The sequence below is a fragment of the Scyliorhinus torazame genome, chromosome 12, assembly GCF_047496885.1.
Source record: "Scyliorhinus torazame isolate Kashiwa2021f chromosome 12, sScyTor2.1, whole genome shotgun sequence".
NCBI classification, from domain to species: Eukaryota; Metazoa; Chordata; class Chondrichthyes; order Carcharhiniformes; family Scyliorhinidae; genus Scyliorhinus; species Scyliorhinus torazame.
This window is the reverse complement of record NC_092718.1, coordinates 3,193,274-3,218,342: the sequence shown is the minus strand read 5'-3', so window position 1 is coordinate 3,218,342 and position 25,069 is coordinate 3,193,274. Positions and strand designations below refer to the sequence as shown.

The 25,069-nt window shown below is 49.1% G+C and overlaps 1 protein-coding gene across 1 annotated transcript in view; it reads right to left on the bottom strand.

The window, feature by feature from the left end:
• Nucleotides 1-634: 634 nt before the first annotated feature.
• Nucleotides 635-25,069, bottom strand: part of LOC140387341 (glycine amidinotransferase, mitochondrial-like) — a 102,026-nt gene continuing 77,591 nt past the window's right edge. The window contains exons 7-9 of the mRNA XM_072470286.1: nt 22,750-22,813; nt 11,025-11,141; nt 635-6,102 (exon numbers count right to left, since the gene is read on the bottom strand). Of these exons, the coding sequence (XP_072326387.1) occupies nt 5,990-6,102; nt 11,025-11,141; nt 22,750-22,813 (294 nt within the window). The 3' untranslated portion in view covers nt 635-5,989. The remainder of the gene's footprint in view (nt 6,103-11,024; nt 11,142-22,749; nt 22,814-25,069) is intronic.

The following is a 25,069-nucleotide window of genomic DNA, read 5'->3' as shown; positions in this document are numbered from 1 at the left end:
GTCAGGCTTTTTGTGCCTCTGTGTTTTGTCATGACCTGAGGTTATGGGTGCTGAAATTCTCATTTTAAATGGGTCTTTAAAACTGGGGCTTAATATTTATGCTTAAACAGCTATCTTTTACCTATACTAGTTGTATTAGAAATACCTGGCTTCTACAACTGGACACAAACTGCTGGAGAAAATGGTCCTGAGCACAATCTAGGAGCTTTTACCCCTCTCCGCCCTTTACACTACCATTATCCCAATCTACATTCGGGTAATTAAGTCCTCCATTATAACTACTCTCTAATGTTTGCATCTCTCTGTAATTTCCCTGCAGATTTGTTCCTCTACCTCCAACCCACTTGGTGGTCGTTAGACTACACCCAGCAATGTCATTGCAACCTTTTTATTCCTTAGCTCCAAATCGATCCTGTCCTGGAACATTCCGACATCCTCTTTCTCCAGCACTGCAATGCTCTCCTTCACCAATCCCGCCACCTCCCATCGTTTTTGAGCACCTTGCACCCAGGAGTGTTTACCACTCTGTCCTGCCCTTTCTTGAGTCAGGTTTCTGTTATCGCCACAACATCATATTTCCACATGGTAATCTGCAGACATGTTTGGGAATTTATCACAGCAAAACCTCCAGAGATAAAATGCAATAGAGCTTTTATTGAGAAAGAACACAAAATTAAAAATAGATTGCGTGCTCATTCAACATGTTGCAGCAAAATACAAGTAAACCATTTAATTATTGCCATACTAAATATTACGTTCATAAAAAAGTGGCAGCATTTCATTACATTCGTCATTTATTCGGTTTTAGGAATAGTGTTTGTACTTTCTGTAGTAGCTGGATTGTAATAGCCGCCTGGGTTAATGGTTCCGACCTTAACAGTTAGAAAACATTTAGTTCTCAGACACAAGGGAAAAAGCTGGGGAATTGGGAATGCGTGATCCTGCCTGATGGATAATCACTCTGCCAGAAGGCTGTGTATGTTGAGGGTAGCTCCGAAGAGCTGGGCGGCAATCCCACAGACCGTCTCCAAAGCAGCAAAAAGGAGAGAACCAAAGAATAAAAATTCCCTCCAGAAGGAAAAGTGGGATCAGGATTGGGACTCACTAAAGGTTGAGAGCAGCCATTGGGAAACGGCAGCAAGACTTCTCGAACAGCGAGTCCATTCCTAATGCTTTGGCTGCAGCACCCTCTGCTGGACTGTGTTTTAAAAACCCTCTCTATGGATTTATCAGTTTATAATTGTTCTAATTGCATGAGCAACAATTTTATGATTTCCAAACAGGAAACTACTGCACAACATGTAGTGTCCAGCAGGCTTTTAGGGTCAGTACGGCAACTTACACTCGCAGGATTCAACTGACTCCATTATTCAAACACAATTGATTTAAAACAAATTAAATGAAGGAAAAAATCAGAGGCATTCCAGTCTGATAACCCCTTGCTACCTTTCAAAAGAGCGATCACAATATGGTGGAATTTTAAATACAGATGGAGGATGACAAGGTAAAATCAAACACTAGTGTTTTGTGCTTAAACAAAGGAGATTACAATGGGATGAGAGAAGAACTAGCTAAGGTAGACTGGGAGCAAAGACTTTATGGTGAAATAGTTGAGGAACAGTGGAGAACCCTTCAAGCGATTTTTCACAGTGCCCAGCAAAGGTTTATACCAACAAAAAGGAAGAGGGAAAATCGACCGTGGATATCTAAGGAAATAAGGGAGAGTATCAAATTGAAGGAAAAAGCATACAAAGTGGCAAAGATCAGTGGGAGACTAGAGGATTGGGAAATCTTAAGGGGGCAACAGAAAGCTACTAAAAAAGCTACAAAGAAGAGTAAGATAGATTATGAGAGTAAACTTACTCAGAATATAAAAACAGATAGTAGAAGTTTCTACAAATATATAAAACAAAAAAGAGTGGCTGAGGTAAATATTGGTCCTTTGGAGGATGAGAAGGAAGATTTAATAATGGGAGATGAGGAAATGGCTGAGGAACTGAACAGGTTTTTTGGGTCGGTCTTCACAGTGGAAGACACAAATAACATGCCAGTGACTGATGGAAATGAGGCTATGACAGGTGAGGACCTTGAAAGGATTGTTATCACCAAGGAGGTAGTGATGGGCAAGCTAATGGGGCTAAAGGTAGACAAGTCTCCTGGCTCTGATGGAATGCATCCCAGAGTGCTAAAAGAGATGGCTAGGGAAATTGCAAATGTACTAGTGATAATTTACCAAAATTCACTAGACTCTGGGGTGGTCCCGGCGGATTGGAAATCAGCAAATGTGACACCACTGTTTAAAAAAGGAGGTAGGCAGAAAGCGGGTAATTATAGGCCAGTTCGCTTAACTTCGGTAGTAGGGAAGATGCTGGAATCTATCATCAAGGAAGAAATAGCGAGGCATCTGGATGGAAATTGTCCCATTGGGCAGACGCAGCATGGGTTCATAAAGGGCTGGTCATGCCTAACTAATTTAGTGGAATTTTCTGAGGGCATTACCAGTGCGGTAGATAACGGGGAGCCAATGGATGTGGTATATCTGGATTTCCAGAAAGCCTTTGACAAGGTGCCACACAAAAGGTTACTGCATAAGATAAAGATGCATGGCATTAAGTAGTAGCATGGATAGAGGATTGGTTAATTAATAGAAAGCTAAGAGTGGGGATTAATGGGTGTTTCTCTGGTTGGCAATCAGTAGCTAGTGGTGTCCCTCAGGGATCAGTGTTGGGCCCACAACTGTTCACAATTTACATAGATGATTTGGAGTTGGGGACCAAGTGCAATGTGTCCAAGTTTGCAGACGACACGAAGATAAGTGGTAAAGCAAAAAGTGCAGAGGATACTGGAAGTCTGCAGAGGGATTTGGATAGGCTAAGTGAATGGGCTAGGGTCTGGCAGATGGAATACAATGTTGACAAATGTGAGGTTATCCATTTTGGTAGGAATAACAGCAAAAGGGATTATTATTTAAATAATAAAATATTAAAACATGCTGCTGTGCAGAGAGACCTGGGTGTCCTAGTGCACGAGTCGCAAAAAGTTGGTTTATAGGTGCAACAGGTGATTAAGGGGGCGAATGGAGTGTTGTCCTTCATTGCTAGAGGGATGGAGTTTAAGACAAGGGAGATTCTGCTGCAATTGTATAAGGTGTTAGTGAGGCCACATCTGGAGTATTGTGTTCAGTTTTGGTCTCCTTACTTGAGAACGGACGTACTGGCGCTGGAGGGTGTGCAGAAGAGATTCACTAGGTTAATCCCAGAGCTGAAGGGGTTGGATTACGAGGAGAGGTTGAGTAGACTGGGACTGTACTCGTTGGAATGCAGAAAGATGCAGGGGGATCTTATAGAAACATATAAAATTATGAAGAGAATAGATAGGATAGATGCGGGCAGGTTGTTTCCACTGGCGGGTGAAAGCGGAACTAGGGGGCATAGGGGCTGGTTTAGCACAGGGCTGAAGAGCTGGCTTTTAAAGCAGACCAAGGCAGGCCAGCAGCACGGTTCAATTCCCGTACCAGCCTCCCCGAATAGGCGCCGGAATGTAGCGACTAGGGGCTTTTCACAGTAGCTTCATTTGAAGCGTACTTGTGACAATAAGCGATTTTAATTTCATTTCATAGCCTCAAAATAAGGGGAAGTAGAGTTAGGACTGAGTTTAGGAGGAACTTCTTCACCCAAAGGGTTGTGAATCTATGGAATTCCTTGCCCAGTGAAGCAGTTGAGGCTCCTTCATTAAATGTTTTTAAGATAAAGATAGATAGATTTTTGAAGAATAAAGGGATTAAGGGTTATGGTGTTCGGGCCGGAAAGTGGAGCTGAGTCCACAAAAGATCAGCCATGATCTCATTGAATGGCGGAGCAGGCTCGAGGGGCCAGATGGCCGACTCCTGCTCCTCGTTCTTATGTTCACATTGAGGAACCCCACACATGCGGATTGTTCTCTGTAATCCCCAATCACTGAGATCTTCAGCCAGTGAGATGTTTTTGTGAAGCACCGGATTACACAGGGTAAGTAATTACATAGTTTTTACTGTCACTCAAGACTGATGAAGAAAGGCTGTGGTCCAAACAGCAGGCGACACTGTGCGGGGCATGTCCAGATGTTTCAGGAATTCTTGGTGCTAAACTGTACTGTGCCAAATCATTTGCTTTGATACAGCTGCCAAATAAAACCTGAGACATGATTTTCTTTTAAATGGGCAATGCACAACTGCCAATTCATATGTCAAATACAAACATGGTCCTAGTTAAAATTCTTGTCAATTTAATAACAAATATAAAATGATCCAGTGAAGTGACTGGCCCAATTTCCGGTAATGAGAATGACAACAGTTTGGGTGAAGACGTGACAGTCTCACACTTACCCTGAAACAACTGAGGACTTTTCTCAACAGAAACTGAAATGCCAGATTCATCAGAAAAGGAGGAAATGTTTTGGAAGCTCGCCAGAGGAGCTCTGTTGCAGATCACAGGTGAATTTTAACACATCTCCCGAAGGGGAGAATGTTGAAAAAAAGCTTTAACAGCACTTTTTGATAGAAGGCACTGTTCAAAAAAAACACATCATGCACACCTTCGACCAAAGTGAATCACCAACTTGTGTTTGTGTTCAGGTTTGGATCAAATTAACAGAAGAAAAAAGGAACAGGAAGAGGTCATTCGGCCCATCAAGTCTGCTCCACCATTCAATTTGATCAATTAATATTCTTGCCAAACTGAAACCTCTCGATCGCTTTTGAAATGTTCAATTGCCCTCAACAACCTTTTTGGGAGAGAGCGTCCCAGATGTTCACCATCCACTGAAGTAGTTAATTTTGGTCAGGAGAGTGAGGAGCGGCAATGTAACCAAAAGGAATGGAGGAGCAAAGAGACCTGGGGTGAGGGGCAGTTTATGCTCACACCAATTCTGAAAGAGGGGGACAAGTTGAGAAATACATGAGATGATTGGCCAGAATACAAAAACCAGGAGGTTTTGTGAAAGCTCTAAAAGTTAGGACTCAGCTCGAGGCTGGTGTTCAGTTCTGGGCACCACATTTCAGGCAAGATGTCTCGGCCTTGGAAAGATTCCAGAGGAGATTTACTGGAGTGACTTCTGGGATGAGGGATCTCAGTGATTGTGGAGAAGCTGGGATTGATCTCCTTAGAGCAGAGAAGGTTCAGAGGAGATTCAATGGAGGTGTTCAAAACCAGGAAGTGTTTTGATAGAGTAAATGAGGAGAAACTTTCTTTTGTTAGAAGAATTAGAAAGCAGAAGATACAGATAATTAGCCAAAGAACCAGAGGTGACTTGAGGAATTTACACAGCGAGTTGTGAGTGGGAGCACACTGCCTGACGGTGTGATGGAAACAGATTGAAAAATAACTTTGAAAAGAGAATCGGTTAAATACTTGAGGGAGAGGAATTTTCAGGGTTATGGTGGTGGGGGGAGGGGGAGCAAGAGAGTGGAATGAGTAAAATAATCTTTTCAAAGATTAGAGACAAGCACAGTGAGGCAGTGGCCTCCTGTCATTCTAAAATTCTACTTAGTGAAGAGTTGTTTCTGAGCATTACCCATTATATGTGCAAGCTCTAATTTTGAGGGAAACCCCTTTGTTTCAAATTTCCCCACCAGAAAATATATTTTCCCTTAATCTACCCAAGCAAATTCTTCAATCTTCTTCGACAACTTAATTGTATGAATTACAGGCAAAACATACAAATTGGGGGCAGGAGTAGGCCTGTGTTTTTAATTGGTGTTTTATCTCCTATGTTGATGCAGAAACAAACCTATTCTATGCAACCTGACTACATAATTCAACCCTTTATAGGCCATTCTGGTGAATCTAGCGCCCCTCCAAGGTCTTGTCAAGGTGCAGTACCAGAACTGAATGAAGCGTTAAACAGACCTTTATATAAAACTTCCTTCCCTTTGTATTCCAGCCTCATTGAGATAACGGTCAATATTCCATGAGCTGTTTTGAATTCTCAATGTCCTGACTCCCTGCAAAACTCAGTCAAAGTATGATTGGAGAGTGCCACGACGACGGATGTCACATGTCCAGCAATGAAAGCCCCCGCCCAATGAGTTTGCATGACTGATGTTGACTTTAATCGTTTCGATTCCTGGAAAAGGAAAGAGATTTTATTTAATGGTGGATTACTTCATTGCAGTGTTAATGTAAGCCTACTTGTGACAATAATAAAGTTTATTATTATAACTCCATTGTGCTTTGTATGATAGCGGCAGTCTGTTCACATAAAACGTGGCTCTCAAACTGGGATCCGTACGTGCTTTTGACAGGGTCTGTGAATAATATGAATAGGACCCAAAGGTACAAGCTGGGTGCTGGCTGTTATCCTGATTTCCTTTGCAGCTGGGAGCTTGAACGGGGGGGGGGGGGGGGGGGGTGGGGGGGGGTGGGGGGTTCAGAGACCGCTCCAAAACAGATTAGCTAGTGGGGCCATGGGCTGACTGGAAAGCCCAAGAGGAGGAGAGAGATCAGAAAATCCCTCTACCTCTCAGCAGTCGTGTGTTGAATGGGCAGGTGGGGGATAGTTGCAGCTAAAATGTGCCGATGCTCCCAACACAGGACATTGAACCTGACCCCCCTCCAGGAAGGGCAGGGAGGGGAAATATTTAACAGGTATGTTGCTGAAACTTTACCTGGATGTTCTTACAGGAAACTACACCTATTGTATAAAACTTATTACACTTCTACCTCTCCAGCTCTAAAAAGGAGTCATACAATACCCTCCTGCCAGAAAGGGCAGCACGGTAGCCTTGTGGATAGCACAATTGCTTCACAGCTCCAGGGTCCCAGGTTCAATTCCGGCTTGGGTCACTGTCTGTGCGGAGTCTGCACATCCTCCCCGTGTCTGCGTGGGTTTCCTCCGGGTGCTCCGGTTTCCTCCCACAGTCCAAAGATGTGCAGGTTCGGTGGATTGGCCATGATAAATTGCCCTTAGTGCCCAAAATTGCCCTTAGTGTTGGGTGGGGTTGCTGGGTTATGGGGATAGGGTGGAGGTGTTCACCTTGGGTAGGGTGCTCTTTCCAAGATCCGGTGCAGACTCGATGGGCCAAATGGCCTCCTTCTGCACTGTAAATTCTATGACATGAACTCAAAACATTAACTCCATCTCTCTCTCCACCAATGCTATCAGAGGTTAGGCCACATTTGGACCATGTCCAATTCTGGTCACCGGAAGGACGTGGAGGCTTTGGAGAGAACATAGAACACACAGTGCAGAAGGAGCCCATTCGGCCCATCAAATCTGCACCGACCCACTTAAGCCCTTACTTCCACCCTATCCCCGTAACCCAATAACCCTGCCTAACCTTTTTGGACACTAAGGGCAATTTATCATGGCCAATCCACTTAACCTGCACGTCTTTGGACTGTGGGAGGAAACCGGAGCATCCGGAGGAAACCCACGCACACACGGGGAGAACGTGCAGACTCCGCACAGACAGTGAACCAAGCCGGAATCGAACCTGGGACCCTGGCGCTGTGAAGCCACAGTGCTATCCACTTGTGCTACTGTGCTTCCCACAGCACTCAGTGCTGAGTACAGAAAAGGTTTACTGGGATGTTGCCTGGTGTGGAGGGTATTGGCTATGAAGAGAGATTGAATAAACTGGGATTGTTCTCCCTAGAGAGACGGAAGCTGAGGGGCGGCCTGATAGAAGTTTATAAAATTATTAGGGGTCTAAATAGGGTGAACAGTTGGAGGCTTTTTCCCAGGGTGGAAATGACAATTACAAGGGGGCCCAAGTTCAAGGTGAGGGGGGAATAGTTCAGTGGAGATGTGCGGGGGAAGTTTTTTTACTTAGAGGGTGGTGGTGACCTGGAATGCGCTGCCAAGTGAGGTGGCTGAGGTAGATATGTTAGCGACCTTTAAGACCTATCTGGATCGGCACATGAACAGACGGGGTAGAGAAGGACACAGGCGGTTGGTCTGGATAGGGCACGTGATCGGAGCAGGCTTGGAGGGCCGAAGGGCCTGTTCCTGTGCTGTAATTGTTCTTTGTTGTTCTTTGTCATGATAACTTGTCTCTTACCGGTGAGCTTGTGGGCAGCGGTAAGCAATTCAGGATGTTGGCGATGTGTGTTCCTGTGTGATGCTCGATGGGGCACTCATAAGCTGCCAACAATCGTGCTCAGCAGTGGATCAGAGTCGAGGCGGTGGGAAAGATCACCGTTTCCTCATTAAAAAAGGCCCCACAGTCCGTAATTATCATAAAATGTTGGCCGTAGATGTTTGGATGGAATTTCTTCACTCCGAATGTCACGGCCACACCCTCTTTTTCAATTTGTGCACCGCATCATTTCACATCTATCAGGGTTCATGATGCAGAGCTGGGCACTGAGAGGAGCGGGAGCTCGGAGATGGCGCACTCAAAAATTGAAGCTGCTGATGCCACGAAGGATCAGCCACTGACTGAGCCAGAAACGGAAGACATCGTCCCAACATTGGAGAAACTGGTCTCAGAGGTACGTGGTGACTCATTCCGGGACTTTGAAACGATTCCTGTAATTGATTCCCAGATCATCGAGAACACTGACGATGAGTGGGAAGACAGCGATGATGACTGCGATGACACCAACTCAGATGACAGCGACCGAGACTGACCCAGAGGAAGCGCTGATGACAATCTCAATATGCAGCTCCACAGATCACTTATACATTCTTCAATTTGACCAAACTGACCCAGAGCCTGGGTCATCACAACCAGAGAGCATCGTAATCTCGAGTGACGAAGAGCAAGTGAGCGAGGCTCCAGTCAGCCGAGAACGGGCGACACCTGTTGCCCCAGTTCTAATGTCCGCCCAGGCACCAGAAACCGAGGCTCCAACATTTCGGGGAGGCCGCAGAAGTGGGCGGGATCACACTACTCAATGATGACCCATCAGCCCCCCAGGATCCACCTGAAACTGCGCAGACCTCTGAGCACAGGGTGAAGACCAGCACCGAACCAGAGGCTGTCAAACCCAAACATAAAAGCAAGAAACACAAGAAACTACGTCATCATGTTCTCAAAATAAAGAGGAGAAAGAGGGGAGACTGGGAGAGTTAGCTCAGCTCACTAACAAACCAGAAACAGAAACTAATAGAAGCAGCAAGCAGCACCATGCCAGGAAGCGCGAAAGAGGCTGGTGACGCAAGTGTGGCAATCATGGGCACAGGCCTTCCAAAGGTTAGAGAGGTTGAGTAGACTGGGACTGTACTCGTTGGAATTTAGAAGGATGAGGGGGGTTCTTATAGAAACATATAAAATTATGAAGGGAATAGATAGGATAGATGCGGGCAGGTTGTTTCCACTGGCGGGTGAAAGCAGAACTAGGGGGCATAGCCTCAAAATAAGGGGAAGTAGATTTAGGACTGAGTTTAGGAGGAACTTCTTCTCCCAAAGGGTTGTGAATCTATGGAATTCCTTGCCCAGTGAAGCAGTAGAGGCTCCTTCAATAAATGTTTTTAAGATAAAGATAGTTTTTTGAAGAATAAAGGGATTAAGGGTTATGGTGTTCGGGCCGGAAAGTGGAGCTGAGTCCACAAAAGATCAGCCATGATCTCATTGAATGGTGGAGCAGGCTCGAGGGGCCAGATGGCCTACTCCTGCTCCTAGTTCTTATGTTCTAAAGGCACAGAGCAAAGAGGAGAAGAAACAAGAAGCTGGCACGTAAATCAGTCTTTGGAGAGGCTGGCAACTGCCCAGATGATCACCGAGGTGATCCCGTGAGGGAGGCACAATGACATGTGCGGGAAGGAGACGGACACTGGCCAGGCACAGCATGTTTATGGACACCATAGTTAAACTCATTCACAGTGTTAGACAAAAATCATGATTGTATAAAGTTAAACGGTCAATGTTGGTTGTAAACAAATCTTATTGTTTTCTGAGGAAGTGGGATGAGGTGATATGCCTGGAAGCAATATCATAGGTGGATGGTGTGTGACCTCCAACCAGTAGGTGGCGGTGCAGAGACACCATGCAGTCTCAAGACCGTGGTCATGTGACCAGGGACTCCAATATAAGTGGGGGCAAGTCCGTCCATCAGCTGATGGTGTAGGAGATGGTAGTCAGACATCAGGTGAACAGTCGGTGCTAGGTTAGTTCCAGACGAGGACAAAGAAACTCTGTGATAACGTGCTCCGTAACAGATCACTATCTTACCCCGTGTGATTCAATAAAGGTCCTGGTTTGGACAAGTCAAGGTGTTTGGTGGATTCCTTTGCAAGGTACAGAAGACCAAACACAACAACGCCCACATCCCATAAATGAATTTTTAAAAGCAGCATTTTGTGTTCTCTCTCTCCCTCACTTGACTGCTTGTCGCTTGTTGTCAATACTCAATACATTCATATGTACTTTCAAACTATTCAACAATGAGCAAGGTTGCATTGTTTGGAGATTGAACTGTCCAGACTAATGGACACATTCAGTAGGACAAGCAACTGAGGGGTAGAGAAGTACGACAATATCCCAGCTTGTGTTAGGAGGGCACGTGGCTGGAAATCGATGGATTCAAAATATATATATATATTTTAGAGTTCCTAATTCATTATTTTTCCAATTAAGGGGCAATTTAGCGTGGCCAATCCACCTACCCTGCACATCTTTGTGTTGTGGGGGCGAAACCCACGCAGACACGGGGAGAATGTGCAAACTCCACACGGACAGTGACCCAGGGCCGGGATCGAACCTGGGACCTCGGAGCCGTGAGGCAGCTGTGCTAACCACTGTGCCACCGTGCTGCCATGCAGGAAATCGATGGATAGTAAGGAGTGAACTGTAGGCTGCAATTACACGGAGTAAGGTTCGGAGTAGCACACTCGCCAGAACTCCCCAGTCACAGCTGTGTGACAGGCCGTGGAGGAGACTCCATAGGGCCAAATAACCAATCAATAGCTCAGAAATACCGTGTACCTAACCCCTGCTGCAGGAGGGTTAATGTTCCTGGTACTGAACCCGTACAGAAAATCCCCTATCAACATATCTGTGTAGGTGGAGGCTGTGTGTATAGTAATTGTGAATGATCAGTTACCCAGTTTCTCAAACATCTTTTGAATTGTAGTCTCGTTCTTCTGAACCATCACTCTCTTCTCATCCAACATCAGAACATTCATGGATAACCATTTAGATCCCATCCAAAGAGGGTGATCTGCAGGAAACATGGAGTGGAGCATGATCACAATCTCGCCATATCGCATTTCCGAACAATCTGCCACCTTGGCCAACATTATTGTGGTGAACGTATTAAGGTGACCATTTACCACTGTATTACATTGTACTATGCTGTTGTCCATGTGGGCTCCAACCTCTGGACCATTGTACTGTATCACACCGCTTGTATCATGTTGGTGCCCTTGTGGGCTCCGCCCCTGGCTCCGCCCCCTTGAGGGGAGGTATATAGAGCAGCTGTCCTGTAGACGGCTCTCAGTGCAGAGCAGTCGCAGGCAGGCACTGTTCGAGTCGATTAAAGCCACTGTTCACTCCAACTCTCTGTCTCATGTGAATTGATGGTCGCATCAATTGAATCGACTACAACATCGCGATGGAATCGGCCCTCAAACCTGACCCACTGGAACTCGACCCACAGCCCGCTGAAGCCAAAGGGATTTTTTCGCACTGGCTCTGCTGTTTTGAGGCCTACCTCGCCGCCTCCTCCCCGCCCTCCGTCACCGCCGAACAGAAGCTGAGCCTCCTCCACGCCCGGATGAGCCATCGAACCTCCGTGCAACTCAAGGAAGCGACCACATACGCAGACACGCACGCGATGCTGAAGCGCCTATACGTGCGGCCGGTGAACGAAGTGTTCACGCGGCATCTCCTCACCACTCGCCGCCAACGCCCCGGGGAATCGCTGGAGGAGTACCTACGCGACCTCAAGGTCCTCGCGCGAAGCTGCAACTACCAGGCCATCACGGCCTCCCAACACATGGAACGCGCCGTCCAGGACGCCTACGTGGCTGGTGTCGGGTCCAACTACGCCAGACAGCGCTTGCTCGAGAAGGGCGCCCTCGACCTAGAAGAGACAGTAAAACTAGCCACCTCCCTAGAAGTAGTGTTCCAGAGCCTCAACGCTTTCCCGTCCGACCACACGACACCCTCGTGGACCCCCAGGCCTGTGCCGCGCGGCTGCCCGCCCATCCCGGGGAGCTGACCTGCTACCTTTGCGGCCAGAGCCAGCACCCCAGGCAGCGTTGCCCAGCTCGGAACGCGAACTGTAGCGACTGCGGCAAGAAAGGACACTTTGCCAAAGCTTGCCTGGCCAGGTCCAAGTCCTCCAAATCACGGGTCCGACTCTCAGGCTCACAGGCTCGCAGACCCCGCAGTGTGGCTGCGTGCCTGCCGGCTCCGCCCCCTTCGGACGCGTCACTCGCCTCGTGTTGTCCGTGGGGGCAGCCATCTTCGACTCTACACATGTGCGACTCATGGGGGCCGCCATCTTGGTCGCCATCTTCACCGCCGCCCGACACGTGCGACCGACGGGGGCCGCCATCTTAGGACCACCCCACCACCTCTGACCGCGCCGGCTACCCGCGGTCACCCTTGACCAGTCACGCCTAAAGCACCCCAGGAACGCCATGATGACCGTCCGGGTCAATGGGCACGAAACGCCCTGCCTGTTTGACTCCGGGAGCACGGAAAGCTTCGTACACCCAGACATGGTAAGGCCCTGTTCTCTCCAAATCTCCCCCGCATTCCAAACAATCTCCCTCGCTTCCAGATCGCACTCAGTGCAGCTCCGGGGGTACACTGTCGCGAACCTCACGATACAGGGTGTCGAATACGCAAACTTTAAACTGTATGTACTCCCCGATCTCTGCGCTCTTCTGTTGAGACGGGACTTCCAGTGCAACCTCAGGAGCCTGAACCTAAAGTTCGGCGGGCCCCTACCCCCCCTCACCGTTTGTCGTCTCGTGACCCTGAAGGTCGACCCTCCCCCGCTATTCGCAAATCTCACCGCCGACTGTAAACCGACTGTAAAGGGGCTGGTTTAGCACAGGGCTAAATCGCTGGCTTTGAAAGCAGACCAAGGCAGGCCAGCAGCTAGGTTCAATTCCCATACCAGCCTCCCCAAACAGGCGCCGGAATGTGGCGACTAGGGGCTTTTCACAGTAATTTACTTTGAAGCCTACTTGTGACAATAAGCGATTTTCATTTCATTTCATTTCAAACCCGTCGCCACCAGGAGCAGGCGGTACAGTATCCAGGACAGGACTTTTATCAAGTCCGAGGTCCAGCGGCTCTTGCGGGAGGGAATCATCGAGGCAGCAATAGCCCCTGGAGAGCTCAGGTGGGGTCGTCAGGACCGGGGAAAAGAACTGGATGGTTGTAGATTACAACCAAACCATAAACCGGTATACATACCTCGATGTGTACCCCCTCCCCTGCATAGCGGACATGGTTAAACAGATTGCACACTGCAGGGTGTTCTCCACGGTAGATCTGAAGTCCGCATACCACGAGCTCCCAATCCGCCCGGAGGACCGCCACTACACGGCCTTTGAGGCAGACGACTGCCTCTTCCACTTCCTCCGGGTCCCCTTCGGCGTCACCAACGGGATTTCGGTCTTCCAAAGAACAATGAACCGAATGGTGGACCAGTACGGGCTGCGGGCCACATTTCCGTACTTGGACAACGTCACCATCTGCGGCCACGACCAGCAGGACCACGACGCCAACCTTCAGATGTTTTTCCAAACCACCCAAGCCCTCAACCTCACTTATAACAAGGAGAAATACGTTTTCCGCACAACCCGACTGGCCATCCTCGGCTATGTCGTGGAAAACAGAGTCCTAGGGCCCGACCCCGACCGCATGCACCCCCTCCTGCAACTCCCCCTTCCCCACTGCCCCAAGGTCCTGAAAAAGTGCCTCGGGTTCTTTTCCTATTATGCCCAGTGGGTCCCCAACTATGCGGACAAAGCCCGCCCACTGATCAAAGCTACCACCTTCACACTGGCGGCTGAGGCCCACCTGGCCTTCAGCCCCATCAAGGCAGATATTGTCAAAACCGCGATGCGCGCGGTGGACTAGTCTGTCCCCTTCCAGGAGGAGCGACGCATCAGAGGTCGCCCTCGCCGCCACCCTTAACCAGGCGGGCAGGCCAGTCGCATTTTTCTCCCGTACCCTCAACGCCTCCGAAATTCGACACTCCTCAGTCGAAAAAGATGCTCAAGCCATCGTGGAAGCTGTACGGCACTACCTCGCTGGTAGGAGGTTTACCCTCGTCACCAACCAACGATCGGTCGCCTTCATGTTCGACAATACACAGCGGGGCAAAATCAAGAACGATAAAATCTTGAGGTGGAGGATCGAACTCTCCACCTATAATTATGATATTGTGTATTGTCCTGGGAAGCTCATCGAGCCCCCAGATGCCCTGTCCCGCGGCACATGCGCCACCACGCAAGATGACCGACTCCGGGCCATCCATGTTGACCTCTGCCACCCGGTAAGGCGGAGTATAAGAGCCTGTGTCTCCCTAGCAGCTGCATTCTGTACCTGCGCTGCTGGGGGAAACATCTAGTCCAATAAAGCCTTCAATTGTCTCCAATCTCGCATCTGGAGTTATTGATCGAGCATCATCCCCATAACCCCTGATCCACCAGGTTCCCTGTACTTTATCCCATTTTGAATTGTCTGATGACAATTCAAGCAGGTTTTGTGACATTGCTCTAGAATGCTCTCTCCTCCTCCATTGCTCTAGTCTGCCCTCTCCTCCTCCATTGTTCTAGTCTACTCTCTCCTCCTCCATTGCTCTAGTCTGCCCTCTCCTCCTCCATTGTTCTAGTCTACTCTCTCCTCCTCCATTGCTCTAGTCTGCCCTCTCCTCCTCCATTGCTCTAGCCTACTCTCTCCTCCTCCATTGCTCTAGTCTGCCCTCTCCTCCTCCATTGCTCTAGTCTACTCTCTCCTCCTCCATTGCTCTAGTCTGCTCTCTCCTCCTCCATTGCTCTAGTCTACTCTCTCCTCCTCCATTGCTCTAGCCTACTCTCTCCTCCTCCATTGCTCTAGAATGCTCTCTCCTCCTCCATTGCTCTAGTCTACTCTCTCCTCCATTGCTCTAGAATGCTCTCTCCTCCTCCATTGCTCTAGTCTGCTCTCTCCTCCTCCATTGCTCTAGTCTGCTCTCTCCTCCTCCATTGTTCTAGTCTACTCTCTCCTCCTCCATTGCTCTAGAATGCTCTCTCCACCTCCATTGGTCTAGTCTACTCTCTCCTCCTCCTCGCTCAAACCGCCCCCCCCCCCAGGTGTCAGGGACCCCGAGGCAGGAATGGGATTTGTTGGGCCAATTCTCAATCACCATGACTACCAGTCAAAAGCTTCATTAAAACGTCAGCAGCTCCTGGAAAAGCTAATTAATTATTTTCCCCATCGGGTTGGCTGCAACTACAGATCTTTAACATCTGTGCGCACAGCTTCGCAACCAGCCCCCCCTCAAAAAAACATTTCCCCTCTACAAGTCCGGTGGTAGTGGCAGCCCTGAGGGTGTGGGGGCAACAGAGGCAGCATATGAGACTGGTGTGGTCACCGATCTGTGACAATCACCGGTTTGTCCCGGGGGGGGGGGGCTGGATGGGGGCTTTAAGGTACGGCAGGGGGCAGCAATTGAGAGGTTTGGGGATCTATTCATCCAGGAGGGCTTCCCGACCTTGGAGATATTAGAGGAGGAGTTTGATTTGCCGGGTGGGAACGGGTTTCAGTACCTTCAAGTGCGGGACTTTGTACGGAGACAGGCCCCAAGCTTTCCTCGCCTCCCCGAGGGGACTACAGGTTAAAATACTGTCAAAAACAGGGGTTGGAGGTGGGAAGGTTTCGGACATATACAGGGAATTGTTAGAGTGGGAAGGGGCCCCTATCAGAGAGGTGAAGAGGAAATGGGAAGTGGAGTTGGGAGGGGAGCTGGAAACTGAACTGTGGGAAAAAGCCTGGAAAAGGGTAAATGCATCCTCGTCCTGTGCTAGACTCCGCTTGATTCAGTTCAAGGTAGTCCACAGGGCCCACATGACGGTAGCCCCAATGAGTAGGTTCTTCGAGGAGGAGATGGAGGACAGATGTGGGCGGTGTGGGGGTAGCCCGGCCAACCATGTCCATATGTTTTGGGCATGTCCGAAACTGAGGGAATTCTGGCAGGGTTTTGCGGATGTTATGTCGGAAGGTTAAGTGGTGATCTGATCAAAGTATTCCAGAATTCACAGGGAAAGACAGGACAGATAAAGATAAACTGTTTCCACTGATTGGAGATTCTGTAACTCGGGGGCATAGTCTGGAAGGTAGAGTAACTCTGAGTCCAGAATTAGCAATATTTGGGGTGTCGGAAGATCTGGGGGCAAAGGGGGGGAGGGAGACCGATATCTTGGCCTTCTCCTCCCTGGTGGCCCGGAGACAGATCTTGCTGAGATGGAGGGACTCTGAGCTCCCGAAATCAGGAGTGTGGGTCAGCGATATGGTAGAGTTTCTCAGTCTGGAGAAAATCAAGTTCGTTCTGAGAGGATCAATACAGGGAGTCGCCCGGAGTTGGCAGCCGTTCATCGATTTCTTTGACAAACATTGAACGTCAGCAGTAAGGGGGAAAGGGAAAAGGGGGGGAGGGGAGGAAAACAGGAGGCAGGGTAATGTTAAATAAGGACAGGGAGCTTAGTATACGGGTAATTCCTGTACCGGCCTCCCCGAAGAGGCGCCGGAATGTGGCGACTAGGGGCTTTTCACAGTAACTTCATTTGAAGCCTACTTGTGACATAGAACATAGAACATAGAACAATACAGCGCAGTACAGGCCCTTCGGCCCACGATGTTGCACCGAAACAAAAGCCATCTAACCTACACTATGCCATTATCATCCATATGTTTATCCAATAAACTTTTAAATGCCCTCAATGTTGGCGAGTTCACTACTGTAGCAGGTAGGGCATTCCACGGCCTCACTACTCTTTGCGTAAAGAACCTACCTCTGACCTCTGTCCTATATCTATTACCCCTCAGTTTAAAGTTATGTCCCCTCGTGCCAGCCATATCCATCCGCGGGAGAAGGCTCTCACTGTCCACCCTATCCAACCCCCTGATCATTTTGTATGCCTCTATTAAGTCTCCTCTTAGCCTTCTTCTCTCCAACGAAAACAACCTCAAGTCCGTCAGCCTTTCCTCATAAGATTTTCCCTCCATACCAGGCAACATCCTGGTAAATCTCCTCTGCACCCGCTCCAAAGCCTCCACGTCCTTCCTATAATGCGGTGACCAGAACTGTACGCAATACTCCAAATGCGGCCGGACCAGAGTTCTGTACAGCTGCAACATGACCTCTCGACTCCGGAACTCAATCCCTCTACCAATAAAGGCCAACACTCCATAGGCCTTCTTCACAACCCTATCAACCTGGGTGGCAACTTTCAGGGATCTATGTACATGGACACCTAGATCCCTCTGCTCAGCCACACTTTCAAGAACTTTACCATTAGCCAAATATTCTGCATTCCTGTTATTCCTTCCAAAGTGAATCACCTCACACTTCTCTACATTAAACTCCATTTGCCACCTCTCAGCCCAGCTCTGCAGCTTATCTATATCCCTCTGTAACCTGCTACATCCTTCCACACTATCGACAACACCACCGACTTTAGTATCATCTGCAAATTTACTCACCCACCCTTCTGTGCCTTCCTCTAGGTCATTGATAAAAATGACAAACAGCAACGGCCCCAGAACAGATCCTTGTGGTACGCCACTTGTGACTGTACTCCATTCTGAACATTTCCCATCAACCACCACCCTCTGTCTTCTTTCAGCTAGCCAATTTCTGATCCACATCTCTAAATCACCCTCAATCCCCAGCCTCCGTATTTTTTGCAATAGCCTACCGTGGGGAACCTTATCAAACGCTTTGCTGAAATCCATATACACCACATCAACTGCTCTACCCTCGTCTACCTGTTCAGTCACCTTCTCAAAGAACTCAATAAGGTTTGTGAGGCATGACCTACCCTTCACAAAGCCATGCTGACTATCCCTGATCATATCATTCCTATCTAGATGATTATAAATCTTGTCCCTTATAATCCCCTCCAAGACTTTACCCACTACAGACGTGAGGCTCACCGGTCTATAGTTGCCGGGGTTGTCTCTGCTCCCCTTTTTGAACAAAGGGACCACATTTGCTGTCCTCCAGTCCTCTGGCACTATTCCTGTAGCCAATGATGACATAAAAATCAAAGCCAAAGGTCCAGCAATCTCTTCCCTGGCCTCCCATAGAATCCTAGGATAAATCCCATCAGGTCCCGGGGACTTATCTATTTTCAGCCTGTCCAGAATTGCCAACACCTCTTCCCGACGTACCTCAATGCCATCTATTCTATTAGCCTGGGACTCAGCATTCTCCTCCACAACATTATCTTTTTCCTGAGTGAATACTGACGAAAAATATTCATTTAGTATCTCGCCTATCTCTTCAGACTCCACACACAATTTCCCATCCCTGTCCTTGACTGGTCCTACTCTTTCCCTAGTCATTCGCTTATTCCTGACATACCTATAGAAAGCTTTTGGGTTTTCCTTGATCCTTCCTGCCAAATACTTCTCATGTCCCCTCCTTGCTCGTCTTAGCTCTCTCTTTAGATCCTTCCTCGCTACCTTGTAACTATCCATCGCCCCAACCGAAACTTCACACTTCATCTTCACATAGGCCTCCTTCTTCCTCTTAACAAGAGATTCCACTTCCCTGGTAAACCACGGTTCCCTCGCTCGACGCCTTCCTCCCTGTCTGACCGGTACATACTTATCAAGAACACGCAGTAGCTGATCCTTGAACAAGCCCCACTTATCCAGTGTGCCCAACACTTGCAGCCTACTTCTCCACCTTATCCCCCCCAAGTCACGTCTAATGGCATCATAATTGCCCTTCCCCCAGCTATAACTCTTGCCCTGCGGTGTATACTTATCCCTTTCCATCATTAATGTAAACGTCATCGAATTGTGGTCACTGTCCCCAAAGTGCTCTCCTACCTCCAAATCCAACACCTGGCCTGGTTCATTACCCAAAACCAAATCCAACGTGGCCTCGCCTCTCGTTGGCCTGTCAACATATTGTTTCAGGAAACCCTCCTGCACACACTGTACAAAAAACGACCCATCTATTGTACTCGAACTATATCTTTTCCAGTCAATATTTGGAAAGTTAAAGTCTCCCATAATAACTACCCTGTTACTTTCGCTCATATCCAGAATCATCTTCGCCATCCTTTCCTCTACATCCCTAGAACTATTAGGAGGCCTATAAAAAACTCCCAACAGGGTGACCTCTCCTTTCCTGTTTCTAACTTCAGCCAATACTACCTCGGAAGAAGAGTCCCCATCTAGCATCCTCTCCGCCACCGTAATACTGCTCTTGACTAGCAGCGCCACACCTCCCCCTCTTTTGCCTCCTTCTCTGAGCTTACTAAAACACCTAAACCCCGGAACCTGCAACATCCATTCCTGTCCCTGCTCTATCCATGTCTCCGAAATGGCCACAACATCGAAGTCCCAGGTACCAACCCACGCTGCCAGTTCCCCTACCTTGTTTCGTATACTCCTGGCATTGAAGTAGACACACTTCAAACCACCTACCTGAACGCTGGCCCCCTCCTGCGACGTCAAATCTGTGCTCCTGACCTCTATACTCTCATTCTCCCTTACCCTAAAACTACAATCCAGGTTCCCATGCCCCTGTCCAGGTTCCCATGCCCCTGGCATGTAGTTAATAATAGTTAATTAAAACCACTGTTTTACTCCGACACGCGTCCTTGAGTGAATTGATGGTCGCATTATTTTAATTAACTATCAGCTTTGCCTGCCTGCGACTGGTACATACTGAGGACAGTCCCACAGGCCAGCTACTCTTTAAAACCAACTTCATAAACAGAGGGTTTGGGAAAACACATAATCGCCTATTTCAAAAATTAAATCACCTCGGCTCCCCGACAGGCAGCGGGAAAAATAAAGGAGTTCAGTTTGCATCCCTCCCCTCTCCACAAACACTACACAGAGCCATTTATAGCTTCATTTGTGTACAGTGCTCAGATCTTATAATTGTTAGGAAAACAAAGGTAGTTTTAAGGCATTTATATTGGTAAACATTAGAAATAAGGTATAGTTTTAAAGTGGGTTTAATGTTTTGGTAAAACCTATAGTTAGATTCATGCTGGGCAAAGGTGTTTGTATGTGTGGGCGTTGGCTTTGTTCCAACTGTGTTTCTATTGTGCTTCAGTGAACATCTCTCAACTCTGCCAGAATAAAGACTGGACAGGACTGCAGCTGTGAAGGGCCAGGATTCTGAAAGTATAAGTTACAGTCCAGATAACCAGGGAATTAGGGCAGAAATAAAAAGTGTTTAAGACGACTGGACAAACTGAACAGAGGCCAAGATATTGTTCAGAAAAATTCATCGGAACAGGAGGAGGCCGAGGCCATTCCGTCCCTAAAGCCTCTCTCGCCATTCACTGAGACCCTGGCTGATCTATAACCTAACTCCACATTCCTGATTTGGCTCATATCCCTTCATATCTTTGCTTAACATAAATCTATCTATCTCAGATTTAAATTTAACAATGATGTAGCTTGAGCTGCTGTGTGTGGGAGGGAGTTCCAATCTCTACCACCCTGTGAGTGAAGAATTTGTTCCCAACATCTCCCCTGAACGGTCTGGCCCTAATTTTTATACTATGCCCCCGAGTTACAGAATCTCCAATCAGTGGAAATAGTTTATCTTTATCTGTCCTGTCTTTCCCTGTGAATTCTGGAATACTTTGATCAGATCACCACTTAACATTCTAATTCTAGCGAAAACAGGTCTAATTTGTGAAATCGCTCCTCGTAACTCAACCCCTGTAATCCAGGTATCATTTTTGTAAACCTGCGTTGCTCTCCCTCCAAGGCTAAAATATCCTTCCTGATGTGGTGCCCAGAACTGCTGACAGTGACTCTGAGTGGGGTCTAACCAGGGGTTTGTAAAGCTGCAGCATAACCCCTGTGTCTTTATTCTCCAATCCTCTGGATATAAAGGCCAGCATTCCATCAGCCTTTTTGATTATTTTCTGCACTTGTTCCTGGGATATTAAGGATCTATATATCTGAACCACCACAAGTCTCTTTGGACGCCCACTGTACCTAACCTCCTTCCATTTACAAAGTGCTCTGCTCTATCCTTTTTTGGTCCAAAATGGATAACCTCACACTTGTTAACATTAAATTCCATCTGCCACAATTTTCCCATTCACCTAGTCTGTCAATATCTCCTTGCAATTTTGTCATCATCTAGACCGTCTACAATGCTGCCTAACTTTGTACCATCAGCAAATTTGGATATATGACTTTCCACGCAGAGCCCAAGTCATTAATGAATAATGTGAATAATTGAGGCCCCAACACAAAGATTAAATCAAGTGTTGTTCTGAGTTAAAGAGACAATTGCAGTAACCAGGTTTAAAGTTGGACAGTCTGGGGACGGGGGGGACGGGGGGGGGGGGGGGGGACGGGGGGGAGACCATGTGCACATGTTCTGAGCGTGTCCAAGGTCGAGGGAGTTCTGGAAGGGATTTTCGGATGTAATATCAGAGATTCTGGTGGTAGAGGTAATAATAATTATAATCTTTATTAAGTTACTGTGAAAATCCCCTGGTCGCCACACTCCGGCGCCTGTTCGGGTACACCGAGGGAGAATTCAGAATGTCCAATTCACCTAACAAGCACGTCTTTCAGGACTTGTGGGAGGAAACCGGAGCACCCGGAGGAAACCCACGCAGACACGGGGAGAACGGGCAGACTTTGCTCAGACAGTGACCCAAGCTGGGAATCGAACCTGGGACCCTGGGGCTGTGAAGAAACAGTGCTAACCACTGTGCCATCGTGCTGCCCGAGTCAGAGTCCGGAGGTGGCGATATTTGGAAGATCTGGGGGTTCAAATGGGGAGAGAGGCTGAAAACTTGGCCTTTGCCTCCCTGATAGCCCAGAGACAGATTCTGTTGGGTTGGCGGGACTCGGAGCTGCCAAATGCGGGGGTACAGGTGAGTGATCTGGCAAAATGTCTGCATTTGGTGGCACGGTGGCGCAGTGCTTAGCACTGCTGCCTCACAGTGCCAAGGACCGAGGTTTGATCCCGGCCCTGGGTCACTGTCCGTGTGGAGTTTGCACATTCTCCCGGTGTCTGTGTGGGTCTCACCCCCACAACCCAAAGATGTGCAGGTGGGTGGATTGGCCGCACTAAATTGCCCCTTAATTGGAAAAAACGAATTGGGTACTCTAAATTTATTTTAAAAAAATTGAAAGCCAATGTATGAATTTAGCTGTCCCAAAGTAACGTCTCAAATCAAATAGTAATGTCACTGGGCTGGTGATCCGGAGACCCTGACAACATGGGTTCAAATTCCACCACGGCAGCTGGTGGAATTTAAATTCAGTTAATAAAACCTGGAATATAAATCTAGTTTCAATAATGGTGACCATGAAACTAGCAGCAATTGTTGTAAAATGTCCTTTAGGGAAGGAAATCTGCCGTCCTTACCCGGTCTGGCCTACACGTGACTCCAGACCCACAGCAATGGGGTTGAATTTTAACTGCCGTCAGAAATGGCCTCAGCTGAAGGGCAATTAGGGCCGGGCAATAAGTGGCGGCCTTGCAAGTGACATCCCGAGAACGAATAAAGAAAAACAATAATCTTGGGACATTAGATATTGGGGTGAAATGGTCATTCTTTTATCTCCGGTGTTGGAATGTGAAATAATACAATTACCATCAGGCATCAGAGGACGCGGGGGAGAGACAATAGTCCATCCAGCCTTCTTGAAAATATCAATCTGAGGGTGAAAGAGTGACAAGTCAGACAGTGAATAGCAACTTACATCTTCCCCAGTCGGAGCATGACTTCCCCAGTCGGAGCATGACTTCCCCAGTCGGAGCATGACTTCCCCAGTCGGAGCATGACTTCCCCAGTCGGAGCGTGACTTCCCCAGTCGGAGCGTGACTTCCCCAGTCGGAGCATGATGTCCTATGTTACACTCACAGAATAGACACAATTGGAGAGCTAATATTTCACTATCCTCACTCAGAATATTATCGGAGATATTAAGAATGTGAACCTTTACCATCCTGAACAAAAGCAAATTCCTGCAGATGCTGGATTGGAAATAAAAACAGTTATTTAAAATGTTGGAAACACTCAGACAGACGGACAGTGTCTGTGGACAGAGAAACAGAGTCAATGTTTCAGGTCAACAACCTTTCTGCAGAATTGGGGAGATCTCGGGGGGATTCGCTATCGGTCGACGCTGGAATTTCAAATCGCAAACCGGGCGGAGAATACGGCGTCAGCCAATAATGGAAGTCGGCGCCGGGAGCGCATTGCTCTGGCGCCTCGATAGCGCCGTGAATGTGGTCCTCGCCACGCACCAGCCTGCACATGCAAAATCTACAGGAGCAAAATGTACAGGAGCAAAATGTACAGGAGCATGCATTAACATCTCATTAATGGCCCGACCCAGAATTCTCCGGCCTCCCGCGATGCTCCACCACCCCCACATGGAGATGACGACGGAACGTTTCACATGTGGTATTTAAAAATCAGGAAATGGGCACCATAGCTACTGAGGGACAGTGAGGAGGGGGGTAATGTCCCCAAAACGAAACGGTGGGCTAACAGCTGTGGCACTGGTTGGAGGGGCGCCTGCTGGGGCCGGGAGAGTAGCGGGGTGAGGAGGGGTGGGATCAGGGGACGGGCCGTGGAGTTGGGGTATCTCCCCAGAACTGGGTTGTCCAGGCATGAATTGTCAGTGCCATGGTCTGGCTGCACACCCCACTGACTGCCCGCTGCGGTCTGTAGGTATGCAGAGTGCCACCGGTCGTATGGGTGCCCTCACTCTCAGGCCACCCCCCTCGAAGCCCACAGACCCCAGCCCGTGGTCCAGCCCAGCCCGTGGCCCGTCAGGTGTTGGCACCCCTCAGTGCACCCCTCCGAAGCTTTGCCCCTCCGAGGGCAACAGGGGGGCCCTTCAACCCCTTCGGAAAATGGAGTTCGGTATCCAGCCAGGAATGGTTGGCATCTGCCTGGCCGCTGCAGCCCTGGTGGACACACTGCGGCTGTACGAGCAGGAGCCGCTCGGGAAGGGTCCTGCACAACCGGAGCCCGTCCCAGAGCCACTCGGGGGGGGGGGGGGGGGGGGGGGGAACACTGTACAACCGGAGCCCGTCCCAGAGCCACTCGGGGGGGGGGGGGGGGGGGGGGGGGGCTGTACAACCGGAGCCCGTCCCAGAGCCACTCGGGGGGGGGGCTGTACAACCGGAGCCCGTCCCAGAGCCACTCGGGGGGGGGGGGGGGGGGGGGGGGGCTGCACAACCGGAGCCCGTCCCAGAGCCACTCAGGGGGGGGGGGGGGGGGGCTGTACAACTGGAGCCCGTCCCAGAGCCACTCGGGGGGGGGGGGGGGGGGGGGGGGGGGGGCTGTACAACCGGAGCCCGTCCCAGAGGAGCAGGATCGAGCCGGTGTAGATGGAGAGCTGGACGCCCAACAGGTCGAGGAGGAGGCGGGAATGAGGCGTCATATCAGGTCTGTGTTTACCGGCGGCACCTGTCATTCGAAGACCTGCCAGGCCGAGTGTGGTGCTGAAGACTCTGGCTAACCAGGGAGACCGTGCGGCATATCTGCCGCATTATGGTGCACCCGGAGCCGTGGGGGTTTGGGGGAGGACACCCCCTCCCGGTCGCCCTGAGCTTTTACGCCATGGAGTCCTTCCAGGTGCCGATTGGAGAGCTGTCCGGGGTCTCACAGATTCTGTGCACAGGGGCATCCGCGCCGTTACGGAGGCCCTGTCTGCCCAGGCGGCACAATCCATCAACCGAATATGGACCGAGCCCACCACGTTGCTGGTGCAGCAGGATTCACCGCTATCGTCAGTATGCCCAGGTCCAGGGGGTGATCGACGGGATGCATGTCCCACTGTGAGCACTGGCACCCTTCCCAAATCAGAACGGATTCCACTCCCTCAATGTGCAGTCGGTGTGAGACCACCAGCTGCAGGTCTGCGTCCAATACCCGGGCAGTGTGCATGATGCCGTTC